Source organism: Gavia stellata, chromosome 9, assembly GCF_030936135.1.
Source record: "Gavia stellata isolate bGavSte3 chromosome 9, bGavSte3.hap2, whole genome shotgun sequence".
NCBI lineage: Eukaryota > Metazoa > Chordata > Aves > Gaviiformes > Gaviidae > Gavia > Gavia stellata.
The window spans coordinates 26,007,992-26,031,615 of record NC_082602.1 but is presented as its reverse complement, the minus strand read 5'-3'; the positions used below and the strand labels follow the sequence as shown (position 1 = coordinate 26,031,615).

The following is a 23,624-nucleotide window of genomic DNA, read 5'->3' as shown; positions in this document are numbered from 1 at the left end:
GTCACATAAACTTTGAGGCAACATAAGGTTGCCTTTCCACTGACAGAGTGGTCCTCATTTTTCCTGCCTCTGTGTCTTTTCATGCTTTGGTCAGTACAAATATTTAAAGTAATATCTTTTAGCTTGTCAGTCTAATTTTAATGGGAATCAGTTCTTTGAGTTCATTATCACAGCATGAAAACTTGAGCCAGCACAAGGGATGGGAAAGCCTGAGAAGAGGGAATAAATGGTGGGGGTGAGACTTTGATAAGTCTGTATGCAAAAAAAAAAAAACACCACACCCCATATTTATTTTGTATTATGTTATGAATCCTAGGATGGGTAATAGTAAGCAGCTGATGCTTACCTAGTGAATTTGCTCTGCATCATCAGAGGTACCATGTTGTAGCTAATCTCCCTTGTTACTGTGGCATTTCTGGAGAGTGATAAACAACTTTGATTTAAGTAAATGCATTATTAAATAGCTGAAATGCTTAACCATAGATGTCCACTTCATATATATATTTATATTTTTAAGGCTGACTGTCACAACAGCTTTTAATGGCTGAAGTGATACATACTACATTACAAAGAAAAGATTGCTGGTATTTGAAAGGTTTTTGTTTCTGGGAGTGTTTGCTTTCTGGGAGGTTAGGATGGCAAACAAGGAAATATGGCTCAGATTTTTGTTGCTTCTTATAATACTATGGCTTTAATTTTTGTCTTCAGTATGGGAATTGTCTACAAATTCATGTGATATGTAATATTACAAAGTACTCAAGTTCCCAAGTTTCAGTATCTTTGTAAAGTGAAGACCTTTTTAAAAAATGAAAATGAGGTGAGGAGTTTATTTTAAGGTATCACAAACTTGTAATAAGCACATTTGTATAGGTTATGTTCCCCGGCAGCCTTTTAATACTATTTCTGGAACAGCAGTGTAAATTGCAACAAAGTACAGCAAAGAAGTGGTGATAGAACAGGGATAATCTCTCTGTGGCTGTCTGCACAGTACCAGATTATGAATGTTAGTGATCACCTTTCTGCTCATTCAAGGATGGGTTATGTTGCTCCTACATACTAATTCAGTTGCAAGATTGTGCAGGGTTTTCTGGCCCTCTTAAAAGCAGCAAGAAATGGTGGCTCAAAAGGCAGCTGTCATTTCATACCCATTCCAGCTGCCCTTTCCACTCAGATTTCCTCCCATCCCCCCTTTAAAAAAAAAAAAAGAGGGAGGGGGAGAGGATTGCAAAAAAGAAGAGTATGAGGGTTTGAAATCTCTAGCATCTAATCTGTCACATCCTACAGTTTTCATAGCTATCTTCCAATTTAAAATATACTTGTTTTTTCCTGTCTTGCCAGTAATTAGACAAATGCAGCAATGCTTATGGCATCAAAAACTCCGTGGCTGGTAAAAGCAATTGCTATCATAATGCATCCCTAAATTTAATAGTAGTGGTGTAAAATGAACAAGCACCTCTCTATATTTCAGGGGTAATAGCTTTAACTATCAAAATGGCTAGTATTTTCCTTGATTGGCTGCTTTGGCTCCTTTTTTGTATTTGTGTTTGGAGGAACAGAATCAATTTATTATAATAATTGTATTTTATTTAACGAATAACAAGGCAAGCAGAAACATGAAACTATTATAAACTGCCACCAAGTTCCTGTTCACCTTGGATTGCAGGTTTTTCCTTTTATCCCCTTTACAGACAAAAAACAAGCATACAAAACCTTTTCTTACCCTGCCAGTATTACACTTAAAGTTGTAATTTCCTTTTCTGCTTCCCTTGCAAAATTGCTTGCTTTGTGTTGTGCCTGGAGCGTGGTGGTGCATGGAGAAGAGGTCTGATTAATTGGAAATAAACTTTTTGTTATTGGAAAAACTCATACATTGGTGTAGAAAATTGATCAAAAATTTACCTTCTTGATCCGTAGTGCCTTTTTCTTGCTACTATGACATCTGTAAAGCTTCTCCCAAGGAAAAAACTCTTCAGCAGTTTGTGTTCTCTTAAAAATGTCTCAGACTTTAAGGCCAGGTGTAGTTGTGTTGATGCCATTTGGCTAAACCTTGAAAGTTCCTGTAATCTGTGCCATCCTGTCTCATACAGTCCCATCTCATAGTTGTCCTTTCTCTGCAGTGCTCTATGCCCAGATCTCTGTGGCTGGGCTGCTCCAGCCTGGCGGACAGCATGCCCTCGCTGCGATGCCTGTATAACCCAGGGACTGGCGCACTCCCAGCTTTCCAGGTACTTTCTGTCTCTCCCCACTCCTTTTCTCTCCATCTGTGTATGTGTGCATCTCCTTCTTTACTTCCTTGCGTGCTTTACCTCCATTTATTCTGCCTCATACTGTATGCCTCTCCTGTGTCATTCACATGTCCTCTGGTATTTAAACCCATCTTGTGTAGATTCAGGGCAGCTCAGTACTGGGGCATTTCCATTACCTCGATGTAATATAATTATTTTGTCTAAATTGGCTTGGTACCATCATCTTTTCCATTAGCTTTCAATTGTGTCAAAAATATACCACTTAATTATATTTGGCAAACAGTGTCCATCACACGGTCTCCAATCTGTCTATTCATGCAGTGATTCCCCTCCTATCTAAATTTTCTGTATGCCACTTAGAGGACTGAGGGGGTGGTTTCATTGCCATAGTGATAATTGATGCCAGCATTTGTTTAAGTCAGGTTTGTCAGCAGTAGTCTGGACATTTTGACTACAGAAAATTACTATACAAGTAAGTTGTCAATCAAAAGGCAAATAAAGGAAACCTGTTTTTTCTTTGGTCTTTGAATTTGTTAGATTCAAGCTTTTCTCCGTCATGAGACAGCTTTCTGCCGAACAGGTTTGTTCAGACGCTTGGGTGACCAGTGAATCTTACTAAATGCAGCCACTGTCCTGTGGGTGGAGAGTGAGGCAGCTATTGAGCGAACATCTAGAAACCTAGATAAGGCTCTCAAGACCATTGCAAGCATTTTACGAGGACATGTGGCTATAACCAGGAGAGCAGCAGAGACTGGACTGCAGAGATGTTATGTGCATGTTGGATATGTCTCTGAGATGTTCTGTGTGAACTGCAGTGACTGAGGAATCTTAGGTGTATCTCTGTAGACTGCACATTCATTGGAGCTTGTGGTATCATGAATGTTTACTTCAAGGATTATGCTGCTGCTGACCTAACCTGTGGCAGAGTTTTATCCACCAGCATGTTGCAAAACCAGAAGTAACAAATAAGCTAGAATCTTTCTGAAATTTTCAGTCATTTTGGTGAAAGTTCATTACCTGCCTCTAAAAGACAGCACGCAAAGATTATTTTGAATTAGCTTCTTGCTCCCAGAATTAGGAGAGTACTGTGGAAATAATCACAGAATCACTAAGGTTGGAAAAGACCTGTAAGATCATCAAGTCCAACCATCAGCCAACACCACCATGCCCATTAAATCATGTCCCACAATGCCACCTCCACATGTTCCTTGAATACCTCCAGTGATGGTGACTCCACCACTTCCCTGGGCAGCTTATTCCAGTGTTTCACCACTCTCCCAGTAAAGAAATTTTTCCTAATATCCAGCCTGAACCTCCCCTGGCACAACCTGAGGCCATTTCCTCTTGCCTGTCACTAGTCACTTGGGAGAAGAGACCAACACCCACCTCTCTGCAACCTCCTTTCAGGTAATTGTACAGAGTGATAAGGTCTCCCCTCAGCCTCTTCTCCAGACTGAACAACCCCAGCTCCCTCAGCTGCTCCTCATAAGACTTGTGCTCCAGACCCCTCACCAGCTTTGTTGCCCTTCTCTGGACACACTCCAGCACCTCAATGTCCTTCTTGTAGTGAGGGGCCCAAAACTGAACACAGTATTCGAGGTGTGGCCTCACCAGCACCGAGTACGGGGGCACAATCACTTCCCTGGTCCTGCTGGCCACACTATTCCTGATACAGGCCAGGATGCTGTTGGCCTTCTTGGCCACCTGGGCACACTGCTGGCTCATCTTCAGCCGGCTGTCAATCAACACCCCCAGGTCCTTTTCTGCGGGGGAGCTTTCCAGCCACTCGTCCCCAAACCTGTAGCGTTGCCTGGGGTTGTTGTGGCCAAAGTGCAGGACCCGTCAGTCTATGGGGAATCCTCGCAGTCTATGGGAAGGCTTAAGTGTCTTGCATCACTTTGCTGCAACTCTTTTTGCTGACCCAGCAGTAGCACTGATGGACCCTGGAAGGTGTCCTGCCAGGCCTCCTTTGCTGAAGCAAGCTTTTAGCGGAGCTTTCCATGGGGGAGGGGGAAGAAGACTTTTTATTAGTCTAAGAGGACTCTGGAGACAACAGGCAGAATTTAGACTCCTACTTCTAAGACTGATTTGCATAATTTGACTAAATCGGATGGGCCTAATTTTTGGGCTTTCTGCTGTTGAATAAATCACAGATCTCTTTAAGCTCAGGTTTTAGAGAACCTTAGCAGTATATGGAAAACAATTTATAAACTCAAATTGGGACTCCTCTCTTTCTACTTGAATTATTTTTGATTACTTAGAATAAGCATATATTACAAAGGGGAATGGAAATTAGCCTCTTTTAGCTCAAGATGTTCTTGCTAATGATAGATAGGAACAATAACTTCTCTGCCAATGCAGTACAGTGATATTTGGGGTCAAATGAGTCAGCTGCACAACCATTCACCATGTACTGCCTTCTTGGGAGAGTAGTAGGACTTTGACATTCGCATTCCTGCAGATTTTGAGGAACATTTCCATGTGTATTTAGTGACTATGGGAATTGGGGAAGTCTGCCCCACTTGCCATCTAAAATGGCATGCAGCTACTCTTCACAGCGCTCTGACTCCTGTGTTTAGGAACACATTTAGTGCCAGTTGAGAGAGAAACTAAATCGCCAGCAACAGCTTCTGCAGCAATGGGTCATCCATATTTCAGTCCATTTTTGCAATGGGCTTTGATCCCCATTGATTTGCATGGTTTGAAGAAAACTCCCCTCTATGAGGCATGGCTTCTGCATTTTCCAGTGGAGAAGTCTACATGGGAGTGGTTTGGAGCCTGCTTGAAGCTGTGATGTTGCAGTATTTCATCGTTCTTTAATGCTTTTTTTTTGTATCGAATCTTCAGGAAAACATTAAAGACTTTCTTGTAGCCCAGCAAATTTTCTCATATTAAGTTATTTTCTTTTTTCTGTAGCAAGCTTGAAGTAACTGGAGAAGCATATCAATGTTCTTTGCTTGTGGCAAAAGAGAAGATGCCATCTGGAAGGCTACTTAGTCACTGCTGAATTTGTCTAGTTATTTACACGCTTACCTTCAGATGCTCAGACAGAAATGTGGAAAGAGGCTCTTTTTGAATAGCTCAGTTAAAGTCCTGCTGACTCCTCATGGGAAACATTGGCAGATAGTCGATTTAGAGATGATTCTGTTAATATGTCGGATAACTTCATTTTTCTTCTTTGTGTGTTTTTATTATTGGAGACACTTGTGTGAAAACAGGATCTTCTGGTTCCTCAGCTCTGTTTGGCAATCCTCCCACAGTGGGAAAGATTTTAAGGCTAAACCCAGGAATTGGGGAATAAGGAGCTAGAAAGAGTTCTTTTTAACATCTTCTATCTCACAGGGCTTTGCAACTCATAGTCAATTGTGTAACTGAATTTCATAGAGACGATGGTAGAAGATGGCAGCAAATTGGAACGTGACCTCCTATAAGGTGCTGTGGGAAGGAGTCAAAGAGGATGTTTTAACAAGAGAAAAAGGCCTGCCTTTCCATTTTCAGGGTCTTGGATGCCAAATTTTACTGTACTGTTATTCTGCAAAGTAACTGAAAAAGAGGTTGCATGTAGATTCTCTTAATAATAAACTTATGCAGAGTATATTCTTTTTCCTAGAAATCCATGCTTTGGAAGTTTCCAGATGTGCCAACAGGTGTCTGTTTTCATGACATTTTTCATTTGAAGATAATTACTTTCCTTTTTAAAATTTTTTCCACGCGTGCTCGCGCAGTTTATGTCGCTTTTAATAGTCGCAGTTCTCTGAAAATTCTGATTTACAATTACACCCGTCAAGTATGCCAAGGAAATTATTGTATTAATCCTTCCAGCTTTGCAGAAGTATTTCCTTGAATTTATTTCTGTAAGCTACTGTATAAATGAGGAGACTTAAGGAGCAGCTTAGAAGTCTTGCCAAAGGTTATGTATCAGGGTAATCACGGAGAACAGTCCAGCTCTTCCTTTTTACCTAATTGACACCCCTCACAAATACCAGCCCCAGTTTAGATTGTAAACTTTTTGGGACAAGAGTCATGCTTTTACTTCTTTGTCTGGAGCCTAGGCACCAGTGAAAAACCGAAGAGTTGTTTTGTCAGCTTTATTTTGCCAGATCTGAAACTATGTCTGTAACAGGCTCCTATTAGTCAAAGAAGAGGATTAACTTTTGTGGCGGACATAGCAGCATCTTCTTGAATACAGAAGTGTCTCTCTGAAATGCCAGAAATTCAGATTTTGCGTTATCTGAAGTGAAGGTCATAAAGAATTGCACATCAGGGTTTGTCAGATGAAGGGGGACTGCTTGGTTTTGCGGAAGCAAGGTGTGTCTTCCTTGGTCTTGGCAGAAAGCTCTGTCCTGGTTGAGGAAAGCATGGGTGTACTCTGTTAGGCAAATTGAAGTAAACAGGAGTGCGCTTGAGGCTGTGCAGCATGGACGTGATCTACACTGTTCCTTTCTTTGGACCAAGATTCTTACATTTATTTTTTTTCTAATGTTTATATTTCTGTGTTAGCGAGTGGAATATTTGTTAAAGAAGCATTGTCAGTAAATTGTTAGAAACAGTTGTCTCCGTAAATTTCCTTCAGCCTGTTCATGCATTTTTGCCTTAAAAGTTGACATTTTATTGCTGAGAAATACAGTGTGCATGTGAGTAGTAGTACATTATTTATGGTCTTACAGGAGGCTAAAGCTAAAGTCTCAGGATGGACAAGCCGTGCATGCTCAGATACGCATTTGTGAGGAAAAGCATTTGAAGGGAATTGTTCAGCTTTGGAGCCAATGTTTGCTGGTGTGTGTAGTTCTGTCTCTAATTGGGTGAGAGATGGGGTGTCCAGTCAATAGACTCCATCAGTCTGGAGATGTGGCCGCCCTCGACCAAGCCTGCTTTGTATTCCCCCCTCACACTCTCCCAGTGGCCGTGTGATATCTGCCCTTGGGCTGTTTATTGTGCGCCTCTAAAACGGAATCATAATTTTGGTGACTAATAGCCAGAGCATGTGGCTCCAGTACCCCCCGGCTGGCGGCAGGCTCTCCCCTGGTTATGAACGTAGTTAGGTGGCCCCCAACTGTTTACAAGACAGCGGAGGTGAGATCTTTGATTGACAAGTCGGAAATGCATTAGATCATTCCCTCTGCCAGTCTCTGGTTCATGCTGTTAAAAATGTCAGCCTCTCCAAGTTTGAATGGCAGCCCGAGGGCCTCAGAAGCTTTTTGTTTTCTGAGATGGAAACACAAATTGGATGTGTGCCTGAGCGCTTCATCCTGGGCTGTAATTTCATCTTTTAGCTAAGAACCACAAGGTACATGAGCAAAGCACCCTGTAAACAGTAATACTGGGGAAAAAAATAAACAAGGTCGTGTTTCTGGTACGTTGATCCACCGGTGTCCTGACCTCTATCACGTTGAACATCTCCACTCTGATTGCTGTTCCCTTTGGCATTACAATGAGAGGAGAGAGACTGACACAGGAGGCAAAGATTTAAAGTTGCAGTGTTGTTGCCCGTTCCTTGTATTGGCTATGAAATATTGAACTGCCACAATGTGACACCTGTTTTTTTAAGCAAAGTTTCTTGTTGGAGGTGTTCGGCAGCAGTTTCTCCTGTTTCTCCTCATCTTACCACCTGGCAGGAGCAATTATAAAGGCATGAGAGGAGATATGAGAAGAAGCAGAAACGAAGCCAAATTAATTGTGTAATTTTTGCACTTGACTCCAGCTCCCATCTGCAGTTCAGGCTTTTGGGAGCTTCACTGCAGGAGGACCAAGAGGGTTATCCCAATCAAGGATTTATTTTTTTTTTAATACAGTAAATGCCCAGTGACTGGAGAGCAGCTTTGTTAAACACATTTAGGGTTTATCTGCCTTTAAATCTAATGGCCTTGTCTGGCTGGTGGCATAACCTGTGCTGTCACTCGGTGATGCTGGGAAGCCCACCAGAGCCGGACAGCCCCTGGGTTGTGCTGCAAGATCTCAGCTCTCAGGTAGCAGCAACGGCAAGAGACGCTTCCCTCCTTTCACGTGGCAAAGAAATCTTTCTCCGCAGATCAGCGGAGATGGTTTTGAGTTTTTTGGTAGTGCATTACAATTTAGTAATTAGAAATTGGCATTTATCCTGCACCCGTATTGATTCTCAGAAGTTGCTCGTGCTTTTCTTAGTTCTTTGGTCTGAGTATCAAGAACTGTGACGGTATCTGTGACTGAGAAGTACCACCCCAGTCTGCCCAGCATGATGATTAATTTAAAGTGCATTGTAGCTAAAAAGCCTCCTCTCCTGCTTATGCATTAACTTATGCATTAATGCTGCTGCATTAACGATCTTGTTACTATGTAATGTGCTCTTCCTGGTAGGGAGAGGGCAAGGTCTTTAGCACACCGGCATTAATTTGGCTGATTACTTTAAAAAAATGAAACAAAACTCATCGGAGTTTTCTTCCCTCCCTCGTTAGAAGTCAGAAAGGTGTATAAAACCGTCGTGACAAATGGCATATGCAGCGCCACATTGAAGGCATACAGGTATTTTTAAAGCTAGCTCCAGTTCCTCAGGATTGCGAACATCTGCTTGGAGGTATTGTAGAGCTCCACAATGCACTAATTGAATTACTCTTTTCTGGAGTTGCAGACTGCGCTAATTGAATTAGAATCAGGCTGTGCGTGTGCGCGCACACGCCACCGCGCATGTGCGCGGGAGCCGAGCGGGGTGCGGGGTGCGGGGGGGGCGGCCATCCCGCGTACTGTGCTGCTCTCTCACGGCCCCGGCGGGTACTGCACGGGCGGGGGGGGCAGGCCCGCCCGCAGCCCGCGGCTCGGCTCCTCCGAGCCAGTCCGATGGGCCTTCCAGGTCCTTAACAAAACTGCTTCTTCCTGTTACTTCAGCTGTTCATTTTGATTTTATTTTTAAATAACGTTTTAGTGACTTTTTGCTCCTCCAAATATTCTAACTGTGGTCTAATCTTACTCTTTCTTGCTTTATGTGAAGAAGGCGTTAAGCGCACCCCACTGCAGTCCCCTCACAGCAATTATCAATGTTCCTGTGTGTTTAGCGCCGGCGTAGTCTGCTGTAAATCGCTTGGCTCAGTTATCATTTTGAACTTGATGGCTCCACGGGCAGTGCTTCAGAGGGAGCCAGTTGCACAGGATCAGTTTTACCTATTTCTGGAGAAGTGGCAAAGAGCCTAATACCACATTAAATAATAACTTTAAATTAAAAATTAAAATATGGAATTTTACCACAAATTTAGGGAAGTCATGAAGTACTGTATCATCCAACATTTAAGCCGATGCTAGTCAGAATTCAGTGACTCTTGGGAAATGTAACGTGTAGACGTAGTTCTGAGTAACTTTAAATGCACGCATGTACAGGAAGAACAAAATGAAATATGCCTTCTTTGAAATCAGGTATTTATGTGACCACATGCAAATTTCAGGGGGACAAACCCAAACAACATAGAAATGCAGTTGCTAAATCTTAAAATTCATAGCTTGAAGAGATACTTACTTTGCTACACTGTGCTGGGTGAGGTTCTTTTTATTTCTTCTGCTTTCTGTTGGCTATGACTTATGTGGTGCATAAAAATAGTCAGATATTCTCTTTCCTGTATTTTTTCTTCTACAGACAACCAGATGACTCAGTTTTCCATAAAATTTCAGCCATTTCTACTCAGCTTTCTGTATGTTTGGTAGATCATTCTCATAAACCTTATCAGAGATAAGATGGTATTTATTTTGCTTCACTGGTTGTTCCTTAGACTTTGTTACATCTCAAATAGATGAAAATAATTTACTAGAATGCTCTGAAAACTAAGTAAAATTAAACTATGCTTGTCAAAATACATAAACAATACTCTGTGATGTGCATGATTATTTTTTACTATGTTTGTATACTTGCCCTGTGTCTGGTGATGTTAAACAGGGCTTCTAATTACCACCGAGAATTAGCAAAGTGCTGCTATATGCAGAACTTGAGAATTTTCAGTTTATTGAAATTTGTGTAACAACCTGCTGCCCCCCAGTATTGAAAGCCGATTTTTTTTTTAAATGTATGAAATAGTTTTGTGTTGTGTTTTGGAGAATTCCCAAACAAATTTATCCATTAAAATGGTTTTGATTTTATTGATATTAGTAGTTGTTTCTCTTTAGCATTTTTAATTTTTGTGTATATATATGTACATATACAAGTATAAAAACAGTAAAAAAAAAAAAATAAAATCAGGTTGTCAGCCTTCTTGGCTCCCTTTCCAAGTAGTCAGGTAGACTGCTTCTAGTAGCAATTGCTAATGAAATATCCAAGTAACTCATTGGTCATGCCCAAATGTTTATTTGGGGTTCATGTTTAGTTCTTCAATGATTGCCAGTATAATTTGGTACCATTATGTGTCTGTATGTAGGAAGATCAGCCATCTGCCTTTTGCCTACCTTCTACAAAAATCCTCGTGATTTATTCTATCAAAATACAACCATATATCCAGCAAACAAAGGAAGCAACTCTTCATTCAGCCGATAAAGCTGCATACGTTTTTACTCTTTCAGGAATATGCCTTGCTCTTCTATCGTGTCTTCAGAGTAATAAACTGTGCAGCAACCTTTTGATGTAGGTAATAACATTTGACCTTGCAACAGAGTATGTTCCCTTGTTGAAATGAAAACAACTAACATGATGTTTTGGGTTGTTCCTCATTTTTCATATTTTTTAAAAAATTGGTGTGTGGCATAAGACACCTACATACAGTGCCTTCTTTAGGTAGAAGTCAGAAGTGAAGATGGTCGTGTTGGGGGGATCGGGGTTGTCACCTTTAAAATAACGTGGATGTGAGTGTGGTGCTGCCTTAAGAAGCTGTAAGTGGGAAAGAATCCATTCCATCCAGTGTATAAAGTGCGTTTAAAAACAGTCTATTTCTAGAACCTATATTGTCCTGGGACCAGCTCTTGATATAAAAATTCATAGAAACCTGTTTTTCCGAGTGTGGTAACTTCTTGCAGTAGTGCTGTAGTGTTAGAATTCACATTGGCCAGGTTGTTCTGTAAATTAAACAGTGACAGCTTCCCTCGGGGGAACAGCCAATGTATTTATGATGATGTGCTGATTACACAAAATACACTGCAAGCAGAAAACAGCTGCAGAGAACAAACCTCTTAAAAGAATACAATTACAAATAGCACCCTCAGTATTTCTAGTGGTGAGAGTAAAATACAGCATGCTAATGCAGGCTTCTAGTTTCCTTCCAAAGAAGAAAAGAGATCTATGAAGAAGAGGCTGAAGTATGGTTGGATGCACACTCAGTGCTGATATGGAGTGGCATATAATACCTTTCTGAAGGTGAAGGGCAAGAACATACCTCAGGCCTTCTTCTTAGCTGTCCTTTTTTCTTAAAATTTCTGTGACTGCAACTCCAACAACATTGGCCAGTGGGGCATTGGGGCTCTCTGGCTTGTTGGTGTTTTGACCACTGTGGTTCATACCCTCTGTCCTGGTTAAAAATTGAGGTGTGATTAGATGACTAATAAATATTTTGCACTACTGGTCTGATCATTGTGAAACAGATTGTTGGAGATGTTATGGGGAAAAAAAAGTCCCTGTTTAAGGCTGATCTTTCTTCTGCTGCTAATTGTTTGTTTTGAGGGAACTTTTAGACATAAATCTCAATTGTTTTTTCCTAGACCGAAGTGTTTCATTTTTAAAGGGTCCCTGGTTTCTATCTGTGAGGCAAGGTCTTGTACAGGCCAGTTTAGGATCCAGTTTAGGATATAACAGTAAAACTTGAAACAAAATGTTACTGGGAAGATTGTGGAGGTGGGACTGTGCTCACAAACTCAGGACATGAGCAGACCTTGGAAGAGACGGGAGGTCCTTTGAACCTTTCTTCACCTGGAAACAAAAAATGAGAAGTAGCTGGAATTGCTTTGTGTACTGTGGCTGTATGCAAGAGAGAAGTTGCAGTAAGGACTGCTGCGGTGGGATTTTATGTGAGGGCTTGTGAAAATCAGGAGAACGTGGCTGTGGCAGCTCCCACGGCTGCTAATGTCTCATTTTGGAGGGCTGTGAAACAAAAAAAATCTCCAGAACTCCAAAGCACAATCTTTTTATGTCTGAGATGAGCTTTCACACTTTAATTGTTAAAATACAACATTTTACTTACGGCTATGTCATGTATATATGTGGGAGAGTTCAAGTGCTGAGAATGTCCTTTCCATCCACTTTTTGAGAGTCATTGATAGATAAGTATAATGCCTTTAAAAAGTCTGGGCTTTCTTGTGTTTGATGTCTTTGTCATGTTCCAAGACCAGTATCAAGAAAAATGTTCCAAATACTGGGCAAGAAATCATCTGCTTAAAATGAAGAAATGTTGCCCTTTCAACATACAGATCTGATTTTAAGGCAGATGAGGTAACAGCATTGGCACTCTAATTTGGAAGTACTTTAATTCACTTGCTTAAAAAGAAGAAAGAGGCTTTCCATCTATGGATTGCTGGCATGTACTAATAGACTGTTATTCATCTGTCTGTATTTTCTTTAAATCGTTTTTGAGCCTCCCTGTGTTGTCCTGCTCTGCTGACATGTATCCCATGTGGCAAGAAGGAGTTTTGTATAATCACCCTGCTTTAATCAATAGAATAATTGATAAACCAGATAAGATTTAAACTGATTACCTCCCCGAGTAGAACTCCCCGAGGGCCTTGGACTCTCTTAATTTTGACATGTATGTTGTGTACCCCGTGGATGAAGTGCAGTTTGAATTATCTGTTTTTATTTGCTTAATGACGGGGAGGGTGTTAAAGTCAAATGTTTAATTAACCCAGCAATGGGCTGCGCTGTCACTTACACACACATCCAGCTGATTGAGATATCTCACCGAGAATACTGAATAGGAATGATAATGTGGCACTGAGACGGAAGATTGCTTTTTCAATCCATTTGCTGGGTCACTGCTTTGAATGTCTTATTGGATGAAAGGCATTCAGCCTGGAAAAAAAAATTCAGCATTTAAGTACATTTTGTTTTCCTGGCCCCACTCCACCAAGAAGTTAACTAAAACAGATATGTTGTAGGTTTAATAAGCCATTCATGTTGTAGCAAAAAGCTGCAAACAGTGGATCTCAATAGGCAGTGATCTCAAGCTAGAGCTGTGTCATTTCCTATAGGAACAAAATGTTTGCTAGCCCCAAGGTATCTGACGGTGAGATACTATATACACCTATATCTTTCCTTCTTTGATTGCTTGACTATCTACCCTGTTTGATGGTCTCCATAGCAGGTCCAACTCTTCTTCCTTACTCAGCATTTTGTAACTCCTTGCTCTAGTTCAAGAAAGTGGCGTTTCAGAGTTGGAATTATTTTTGTAATAGCAGAACCTAATAGTGAGGTTTTTAAATTGAAATGTTACAGGAGGGGCTGTTGTGTTACCATTTGGTCTAGCCAAATCAGGAGGACCCAGGGGTTTGTTTCTTGTGGCAGCTGTTGAAAGGCCACAATGCTTGCTAGCCAAATGTTATAATGTGTGGTGCCTAATCTGTAATTTTCCATTCTTTTATTAGAAGATTATGTATTTTTTTGATGTGATGGAAGGTTGGGACATGTTTACACTCGCACCTTTTTTTATATCAGCAATGAGGTTTTTCAGCAGCACTGTATGGAAGTAAACACACCATGTATTGGACGTTAACTAAATTTGCCCCATAGGCCAGTGGTGGATGATATTTCCTGTAACGAATGTAGCTTTGGAAGCTGGAAAACACACCGAAGCCTGTCTGCGTGGACAAATTACTACTGTGAGGCATGTCGGGGAGGTGGAGCTATGTCGCCTGAACTGCTCCACGGTGACTCTGTAGGTACTTTGAACCTGTTCTAGATTGAAAACCAAGTTGCTTTGGCTGCAGGGTCACCTGGCTCACGTTGTCCAAGACATAAAGATATGGGTGCCTCTACATATTGTGGTGTAGACAATATGCTGTGAATTCATGTCAGTCTAACACTGCAGTGAGATTGCTGGGTAGCCATTTCTTTAAACAAGTGAGCTGCTTTCATTCACTGTTTTGGGGAGGAACTGTGCCTAAAAAGTTAACACAGTGTGGGACACAGAATTTAGGGTTTCTTCCCCCGTCCTGTCATTTTGACTTTGGGCAGACAACTTAACTTCTGCTTCATACCTTTGTCTTGTACCTCCTTTTCCCCTTTCCTGCAATGAAAAATAGGAAGGAAAAAACGACAAGAAAAGGATGAAACAGTACAGCGAGATGAGGACAGTGTGGTTGAATTAGATGTTTGGGAGTGAGAAAGCCACAGGCTCTAAGGAGGGGGTGTGATGAGAAGTGGAGTTTTTTTTGTCTACTTGACAGGAAAGCTCAGAATGAGAGGTTTTGAAAAAAAAATAATCAAAATAATAAGTGTAGGTGGTGACCAGGGATGGGAGGGGAAGGGGTTTTATAGTGAGACCAGTGAGACAGCATTGGTCCTTTGAGGGAAGTAGTTATAAAGTTAGAAAATAATGCTTCAAGAAGGACATGAAATCTACAGCAAAACTAGCCAATTTTACAACCTATTTCTCAGAGTACTGGCAGATCCTATGCAGATGAAGCCATAATAAATATTGTACAAAGAAAGTTAATCTGTATCTAGAGAATTTTAATAAATAAAAAGTTTTAAAAAACTCTCCCTGGATCCCTTGGTTCTTGCTAACTCGTTAGTACTAGAAATATGTTTTTGACATCTTTTTTGGCTGTTGGCTTATGTTCAGTCTGTAAAAGCTGACTTTGCGCTCCCCCCCTTACATGTAGGGGGAAAAAAAAAAATCTTATTCCAGCATACAAAAGCACTGATAAAAGCTGTGGTTCATGGGAGGGGGAGGGAAGAATCTTGCGAGCTGAGAATGAGAGTGTATAATTTCAAAATTTCAAACTTCAGTACTTTAACAGCCTGGGATGAGTGTTGAGAATGAATTTTTGTGAAAGGAATGTAGCAAAATGAAAGCAACAAAGAAGCGGGAGCCGAGCCCTGATTGATTCTGTTCTTTAAAAAGCTGCTGTGGCATGTGAAATCCCTCTTCCTGAAGTATGTGTGGCACAATTCTGCAGTCTGACAGAGAAATTAACCACAGCATGAAACTGTTTAAAGAAGAATTTGAGCAAGAATTTAAAAGATTGGAGAAATCTTTAAGGTTGTCCTGAAGAATATAAAGGGAAGAATACTGTTTTGTTCAGTGTGGGGAGCAGATATGCAGGATAAGCTGCTTGTAAGAGACAAACCAAAGCACAGTGGTAACAAGATTCAGAACAAGTCCTGACACCAGTCTTACATAAGTGGCCTGGTTGGATATTTGGAAGTATACCCATATTATGTGTATCATAAGGTTAATTGGATGTTTTCATCCATGCTTTTTGGGAATATGTGCTTTCCGTTCCTTAAAATGATGTAGATAGCGTTGAACTACTATAAAATCTTGGAGTACAAGATGTACGCTATAAAATCGTGCATAGAAAGTGCAAGCTATAAAAGCATATGTGTACCTGTGAAGGTGCTGATCGATTTGTGCTATTTAGGAAAAGAAATTCTGAAACAGACCTGGCTGTGAAAAAATGCAAATAATAAAACTCAACTAGAGGTCCTTGAGGCTTCTTAAGCTCTAACCTTGTTATGAGGAATGGGGAAGTCGAACTGCCTAATGCAGATGTCTGTGAGTTACAAAAATAACCAGATGTCCTGATTAGCAGAAGCAAATGTTCTTCCCTTAATCCACGTGAAATTATATTCAAAGGCTCTCCGGATGTAATGCTTGTGTAAATAAGGCACCAACAAACATTGGAATAGAAAGGGCCATTGGCCAACTAGCTTGCAAGGCTTGAAAGCTTGAATATTAAAAACAAATTTACCACTGCTGACTCTCTTAAATTCACAGAACAGAAATGTTAAGCAGGGCTGCTTCCCGGGGAACATGGAAAGACTGTTCTCATTAGCCATATTTTCTCTCTCTCTCTCTTTCTCACTCTCATTTGAGAAATGTGTATGAAGTGAAGCTAGCTTTTTAAAATTTCCCTAAATGGCTTGTTCCCAGCACCTGGATTTCTGTTTAACTACAGCTAGATTCCTGCTCTTCAAAATGCGTCTGTTCATCAGATCTTTGATATTAGTGCTGGTTTTTGCTATTTTAACATTAAACTGAATTTGCTGTTCTTCTAGTAATGCTAAGACTCCCCACACCCTTAACTTAGACTTTATAACCAACCAATAATTAATAAGTTAAATAACTTGATAAGAAGCTCTTCTTGATGTCATGAAGTTCCATTATCAAGCCTCATTGCTTTGAAAATGCATACTTTTTCTAATTATTAATTTGAATGAATAATAAGGAAAATGAAGGATCCATTCCATGGATGTAAAAACCAGAATCTTGTCCTAGTTTTCAACTGCAAAAAAAAGTTGTTGAAACTTTTGTTATGGTCAGCAGCGTTAACATAGATGCAGACCAAATGGGGACTTGTGTGAACATGCGTGTAGGTGTCTGGTTGCAGGGGCAGTGTTGTACTTTTCCATTTTCACTGCTGTCAGAGCTTCAATTTTAAGAATTTAGCTTGTAGTAGGTACCTGAGCTGCTCGGGCATGAATTTGAACTTCATTTCTTTAGGCACCACACAAACATTTGGGGTGGGGTTGGAGAAGTCCCTGTCATGGGGAGTTTGTAAGTGTATTGGAGGAAAAAAAGCCAGGATTCTGTGCAGCTAACAGGATAACGGATAGATAATCATGATACACATGTGCATACCAGCCTGCAAAGCAGCCACTGAACTGCAAGGCCAGTTTAGTTTATTCCTTTTCCTTTTCCGATACTGGTCGCTGCAAGGCAGGCTGCAGTTTCTCTGCCCTCTCCTTCTGTCATTCTAATGCTTAGCCATAAACCCCTTGCAAAAGTACCATTTAACTTGAAACTTGTAAGAGCTTGGAAACTTGTCTGTTCCAAGGCTGAAGTCACCCCCTTGTGCCTACACATTGCAATTTATGGTGTTCTCTAAAAGGATCTAATCTCGGTGAATGTTCAGAGCAGCAAATGCCAAAGAGGAATGGGGTCTGATACTTATCTCTGCATTTTCATTGCTGTGGATCTCCCTGTGTGTTACAGCTGTCATTTTTGTTTTATCTACTGAACAGGCAGAGAATTGCCTTCAAAGTTGCAGCTTTCATACTTGTTTTTCTCAAAGAACATTACCAAAGTTAAGGACTGCTTTTATATATTGTAGTGATTCGCCAAATAAGCATGAGTTTGAACATTTTGGGCCTCATAATAGGAGAAAAAGGAGAAGCTATCCTTAAATGTTTTTAGTAGATGTTAGACCCATATTTTTTTTTAACGGTAATACTGCTTTCAAGCTGACATTGGCTATGCCAGGATTCATCCTAGCACTGTTTGAAATGGCTGAGATATTTATAAACTGACAGACAACATTTATAAAATCAGGATGCTGACAGTCCCTTAACGATAACAATGGGCTTGGACTCATCTATCACTTACAAAGGTTATTGGAAAGGGAACGTAAGGCTTATGTGTGCCTCTAGTCTTAGACTGGCACTTATTTCCACGCATCTCTCTCTCTCTTTCTCTTTTTCTCTCCTCCCTCTGTCCCCCTCCCCTTTTCAGTCCACTCTGGCTGCCATGGGCATCAGGCAATCACAGCTAATTTCTCCATACCTTTACCCAATGATTCCTTGTCCTGTTTCCTGCAAGCAATTGATGCAAATTAGAAGACAGCTAACTTTGTAGCATCTTGGGGCGGCAACCCCCTGACTCCCCCCCTCCTAAACAAGAGAAACAACGTGACTGCTGGCAGGCTGCTGGCTTGAATTGGGTAAGAAGAACAGTGTGCATTGACTGACAGACTTAACCTGGGGCTGGGCAGGGGTTAGACAGGCCTTCTGCTTCCTTTTCCTTTCATATAACACCAGTCTGCAGGCAGAATGCTGATGTACCTACTTTATTCAGTGGCTCCCTCTTGGCTGAGACAGTACCCCTCTGTCCTTGGTGAGGAGGACCAAGTGCAGCACAGGGACTCTTCAAGAAACATGAAGGAGGATGTCAGTTATTTTCAAGCTCTGATAAAATGCTGCGTTCACTCAATGCACCTAGGAGCCTGAGGGTCAGGTCCTATCACCAGTTTGCACTGGAAAAGGGGAAATGCAGTATTTCACTGATGTGTGCTAAAGCATCTATTTTAATGTGGCAACAGGAACACCAAGACAGCTACGTCTGGCATCCAGTTTGCCCTTGAAACATTTACTCTACTGTAGCTGTTTGGACACTGTGTTCCCACTGTATTATTTGCTTAGAGACCTGAAATACCCAAGTAGATTTCCTACCTGCAGTTGGATCTGCTGATACCACTAAAAACACACCCTGCCCCAGCTTCTGTTCAAACTGATGCATACACACGCAATGGCTAAAGCGAGACTTGATTGGCTTGAGGGGGTCTATTTATCAGGGAACTCGATTAAAATACAGACTGCACATGACATCAACTTTGTAATCATTTTTCCACAGCAAGCAAGCGTTTTCTGTATTGGATGCAGGTGTTTAAAGCAATAGTGTGTTTTAAGGGCCAGTGCAGCACAAATTCTGGCCTTTGGGATAATGACAAGTGTTTTGCCTGCATATACAATATATTACTTTCCCCCCCCCCCACCCTGAGGTCCGCACTCACCTAGTTTCCCTCAAGCTCATCATCTCTGTCAGGTTAATCAATAGGCACCGTATGGCAGAGGGTCAGTAATCAGTGTCATCGTGCCTTTAAATCGTGTTGAAAATTTGCTTAAAGCCTGGGCCAATTAACATCGAGATGATGAATGGATGGGTAGATGGGAAGAGCCTGGCGCTCAGGGGCTTTGTGAGAAGGAGATGCTCAGCTGTTGAGCAGCAGACACCAGCGAATAAAATCAGCCATTCATGTGAGCTCAGTCCACCCACTCTTAATGATAATGTCAATCTAGCAAAATATATACACATTGGAGTTGTCATGAGTTCATAAATCAAAGGAGTTTGTCAAAGGCATTCAGATTAACGAGGCAGCAGCAATAACAAGTCAAATTTGCATAGAGAATTGCCCGAATCTCAGTAAATTATGATCCTGTTTTTCATTTGATTATTTGCTAATGTCTCAAGAGGGAGAATGATTATATTAGCATGCAAAATCTACTCCAGAAGTAGAAATCTGAGGTATAGCAGACCAGCGCACGACGACAATTAATCAGTTTCTGCATACTAGCATAAACGCGCAAGGCCCAGAAATGAACTCCTTTTTTTATTATTATTTCTCCTTGCTACTGATCCAAATGGTTCAGCTTGACAGAGACTTTATATTGCTTTAACAGTGTTCTGAATTGTGCCTGCAGGCAAGACATAGTTATGCAGCTATAACCAACCTATCCATCTGCCAACCAGATTGGAATTCTCCTATCCAAGGCTTCCATTAACCCCCACTGACAGCTCCAAACAGGATTAAGAATTTGAAAGCATAAAAAATAGTTGTGCTCTTCGCATAGACACACGCTTCTCCCCTGCCCCCACCTCCCCACACTTGGAAAAAGGCTGCGTCTGTACTCTTTTATAATTAGTGCAGGGCAGAACAGCACCAAAGAAAGCCTCCCCCAGTTGGCAGGGGCTTGATTTCCACCATGACGAGTGAGGCGGTACTAAAGGTAACTCGGCTCAATTGGTAGTCCCTGGGAATGCATTTCTCCATGTATTATATCTCGTTCCCAGTAGTGTTTTGCTGGGCTATGTACACAAAATACTGCATGTCATCTCCCGTCAAATGCTTCAGTCTAAGGATTTCATATGTATTGTAGTATGTTGTGTTTAGTGGTGGAGGAGGCTTCATGGGAAGAGTTAAATAGTAATAATTTTGTAGTGGTCTTTAAGACAACCTGCCATGGAGTTATATTCTGTTAATTACAGGCTGAAGTTTTAAATGCAAATCAAATTTAAAAGGATCTCATTACAGACAGTAGCCATTTTAGGAAAAATGAGCTATGGAGGCAGAGCCCCTTTACAGGAACCTTCTGCTAGAGAGAAATTTTGAAGGTTACAAGAACTATGAGCTTGGGTTTCCTGGCTTCTCTTCCCAGTGCTTCCACTGTCATTGTGTGACCTTGTCTGTGGAAGGTGGGGACAGTATTTATCTCACCCAGATTGGTCAGTTTGTGCTTTGGAGACTTCAGCATTTCTCATCTTATCTTGCCTGTACTTATTCAAAAGGAGAGACGCTGCACACAAGCGCAAACACTTTTGGCCAGTCGTGCTTTAGTCCATGAAGGAAGGCTTGCCTGCGGGATTTAAAAATTTTCCCTGATGGAAGGGAGTTTGTATGGCTTTTCAGCTTTCTGTATGCACTGGTTTTCTTCAGTTCTTTCACCCTAACAAATTCCATTGTTCCTCTACTATGTATCAAGTACAGTCACTGCAGATCTTTAATATTCCCAGTGAGTACACCCAACTTACTGTCTGGATACCAAATGCTTCTTTCCAGGTCTGTGCCCGAGATGTGCATTTCAGTAACCACGAGAGGGTGCTCAGAGCGGTTCCTCCCTTTGTCTGCCTTTCTTGCGGCCGAGAGCATCACTGAAGTCCTGCTGAAGCAAACCTTATTCTGACCTCGCACATGCTTATCCCTCCTCCCACCTTGTTCAGCAAGGAGAAATATATAGATGTACCGTTTCAGTCGATTACGTTATGCTCTTCCCATGGCCATGGCTAAGTGTTGCCCTATCAAGTGGAATTCACTTTCATGCAGCTACAGTTATTCCTGAAATATGCAGGGTCTTGTACCTGCACCTGGATTGATGGGTTTTCTATTCCTGAGAAATGAGCGGGAGTTATAAACATCTGTGCTTTTTCTTAAGTGTAATGCTTTCCAGTCATTCTGTCTTCACCAAGCGTAACTTACTTGCCGACAAAAGTGCATGAGCAGCGCTCCTCTTTAATAGTCTGCCTTCGGAGCTGCTGTGTTGGTGCTGTAGAATGGTGAGACGCCAAGCTGTGAACCACCATATGCACTTGGCAGTCTTTGTCTGGTCTTTGTTCAGCCAACCTCTTAGCCTTGCCACCTATAAAGATAATGAATGCAAAATGGTCCTCTGCTTGCTCTTAAAATTAGATGCTCAGCTTAAAGAAAAAGTAGATAACTCGATGCTTTGCAGTAACTAGAAATTTCTAAATAAGGGCTGACAGTTCACCAGCAGCGCTGATTTTCCTGCTTTCTGATGTTTTTTGAGGGAGGATCCTTAATGGCTGTGAAAGGCGAGAAAAATGCAAGATTTCACTGTCGTAGAAAGGTTATTTGGAAGGGGAAGTCGTTTTGGCATTTATTGGTGTGGAAGGGGGTGGATGTTGAAAAAGCATCCAGAAATAGTAAACAACCCCCTCACACCCCCCCCACACCCCCCAACAAAATGTGTTTCCTGGAAATGTATAGTAACTCACCTCAGATTCTTGTTTCTTGCACTTGGTCTTTTTCTCCAAAGCGCAAAAATTAGAATTCCTACTTGAATTAACCACTTACTAAACTGTATTTCATGAGCAGAAAAGAGCAGCTTTAATGTCTGACCTTCCTTTTTGGAGATATGTGATTCTAGCTTGTATGTTTTTACGATCACAGTCCTTTCTAAGCTGGATTTAATGTAATAACTTGGTCCTGGCTGAGACCTCATATGAAAACTTTTAAAAGCTGGCCTCTTACAGCGATTTATCAGGCCTGTTTAGGATTGATTTCCATTATAAAACCCTGGTTACAGCATCCCAGATGTCATGGTGCCTTGCGAGTTCTATATCTTATTTAAAAAAAAAAAAATCCAAGATCCCTAGTTGGTCTGCAAGTTTTGATTTACACAGAATCCTCCCGACCAGTTTATGACATCCCAAGCGGGGTTTTTTCTGTTGTGTTCCCCCCCTTATCTGCCTTTTCTCAGCAAACAGCTTCTACCTCTGCCCTACCTCCTGGCTGTACCTCTTCCCCTTCACCAGACCAGCAAACCTGAGCTGCCTAGACAGTGCCTGATCACGCAGCACTGCAGTGGGCACACGAGCACACTGCTCTTCTGATGGCTTCCCGCAGCCTGCTTGCTTTCTGCTAGCCCTGCTCTGCCACACTGGCTGTTTGCAGGGCCCAGCTCCTCCTTGGCCAACAGATGCCACTTCTGTCTCCTGAGGTGTTGGGCTGGAAGCTGGCTCTGCAAGAAGCCAGGCAGAGCCATGCTCAGTGAAGGACAGGTTATTTGGGGGACGAGGGGGGAGAGGTACAGAATGCAAACTTCTGCCTTAATACACACAGTCCTGAGCTTGTCTGCAAGTAACTGGAAAACCACCCTTTTCCTGGCAGAGCTCTCCCTAAGCAGTTTTTCTGTATCTCTTTAAAACCTGTTTAGTTGCTCACTACTGAATGCGTGGGAATGTGGCCTAAGGCTACGAATACTGTGGTGATCAAACTGATTTTAGATGCGTGTGTGGGATTCCCCCAAAGCTGGTTGTCATTACTCTGTCAACGCAGTGGCTGAACCCGTGCAAAGGAACGCTGACTTCCAGAGTAGCTGACTTTGGCAGTGAGGCCAGGATTCCACCCACATACCCAGCAGTTTTTAAACAAGTGTTTGCTACAGACTGTGCATGTCCTAAGATAAACTATAGCCTGTCTTTACTCTAAAGCAAATAATAATTGGTTTTAATCATGAGGTTAACAGGACAAAAGTCTTCTGGTGGTCTGTCTTACTCATGCTGGAAAAGCCCTCGTATTTCTTCTTGTCCACCTTCTTTTGTCTTACTGATGCTCATTTTTCCGAGGTGGCAGCTTAAGTTTTGGAGCATCAGTCTTCCGAGAAATTGTACATGTATATAGAGTCAGGGGGCAGGAGTGAAAAACATAGCCATAATATCATATGCTACCTACACAACTTTTTTTTTTTTTTTGAAGGATCTCTGACAACCTCTTTCACCAGAATTTAGCTCTGTCACCATTTCTCTATGATTTTTGACAGCCAAGCAGACTCAATGCAATTAATTGTTAGGCAGGTTAAAAGCATAGGGGCACAGAGAACAACAGTTGCACCCGTTAACAACCTTTTGTTTTCAAAAGGTTCCACTGTTTTAAATAGTTACTCTGGGGTGTTCAGGAGCACTGGTGTTGCCATGCTGATCCAGCCACCATCCAGCTTTTCAAAGTGGTCATTATTGGTAGTTTCAGAATAAATCCCCAAAGCACAGGCTTCTTCAGTAGATACCTGCACAGTGGTGCATTGTTTTGTTGAGGAGGAGAAATTCTTTCTCTGCCATAACAGGTTGTTTGGCTTAAAAGTACAAGTTAGCCTCCGGTATATGTATGCATAAAATACTGCAGCCTGTGTAGTACAAATATTCTGTTTCTTTTCTC

General features: G+C 41.5%; 1 protein-coding gene across 1 annotated transcript in view; it reads left to right on the top strand.

Annotated features, from left to right (window-relative positions):
* BTRC (beta-transducin repeat containing E3 ubiquitin protein ligase) overlaps positions 1-23,624 on the top strand; it is a 120,139-nt gene that overhangs the window by 27,010 nt on the left and 69,505 nt on the right. Inside the window, exon 2 of the mRNA XM_059821067.1 lies at positions 2,118-2,225. Coding sequence (XP_059677050.1) covers positions 2,118-2,225 — 108 coding nt within the window. The remainder of the gene's footprint in view (positions 1-2,117; positions 2,226-23,624) is intronic.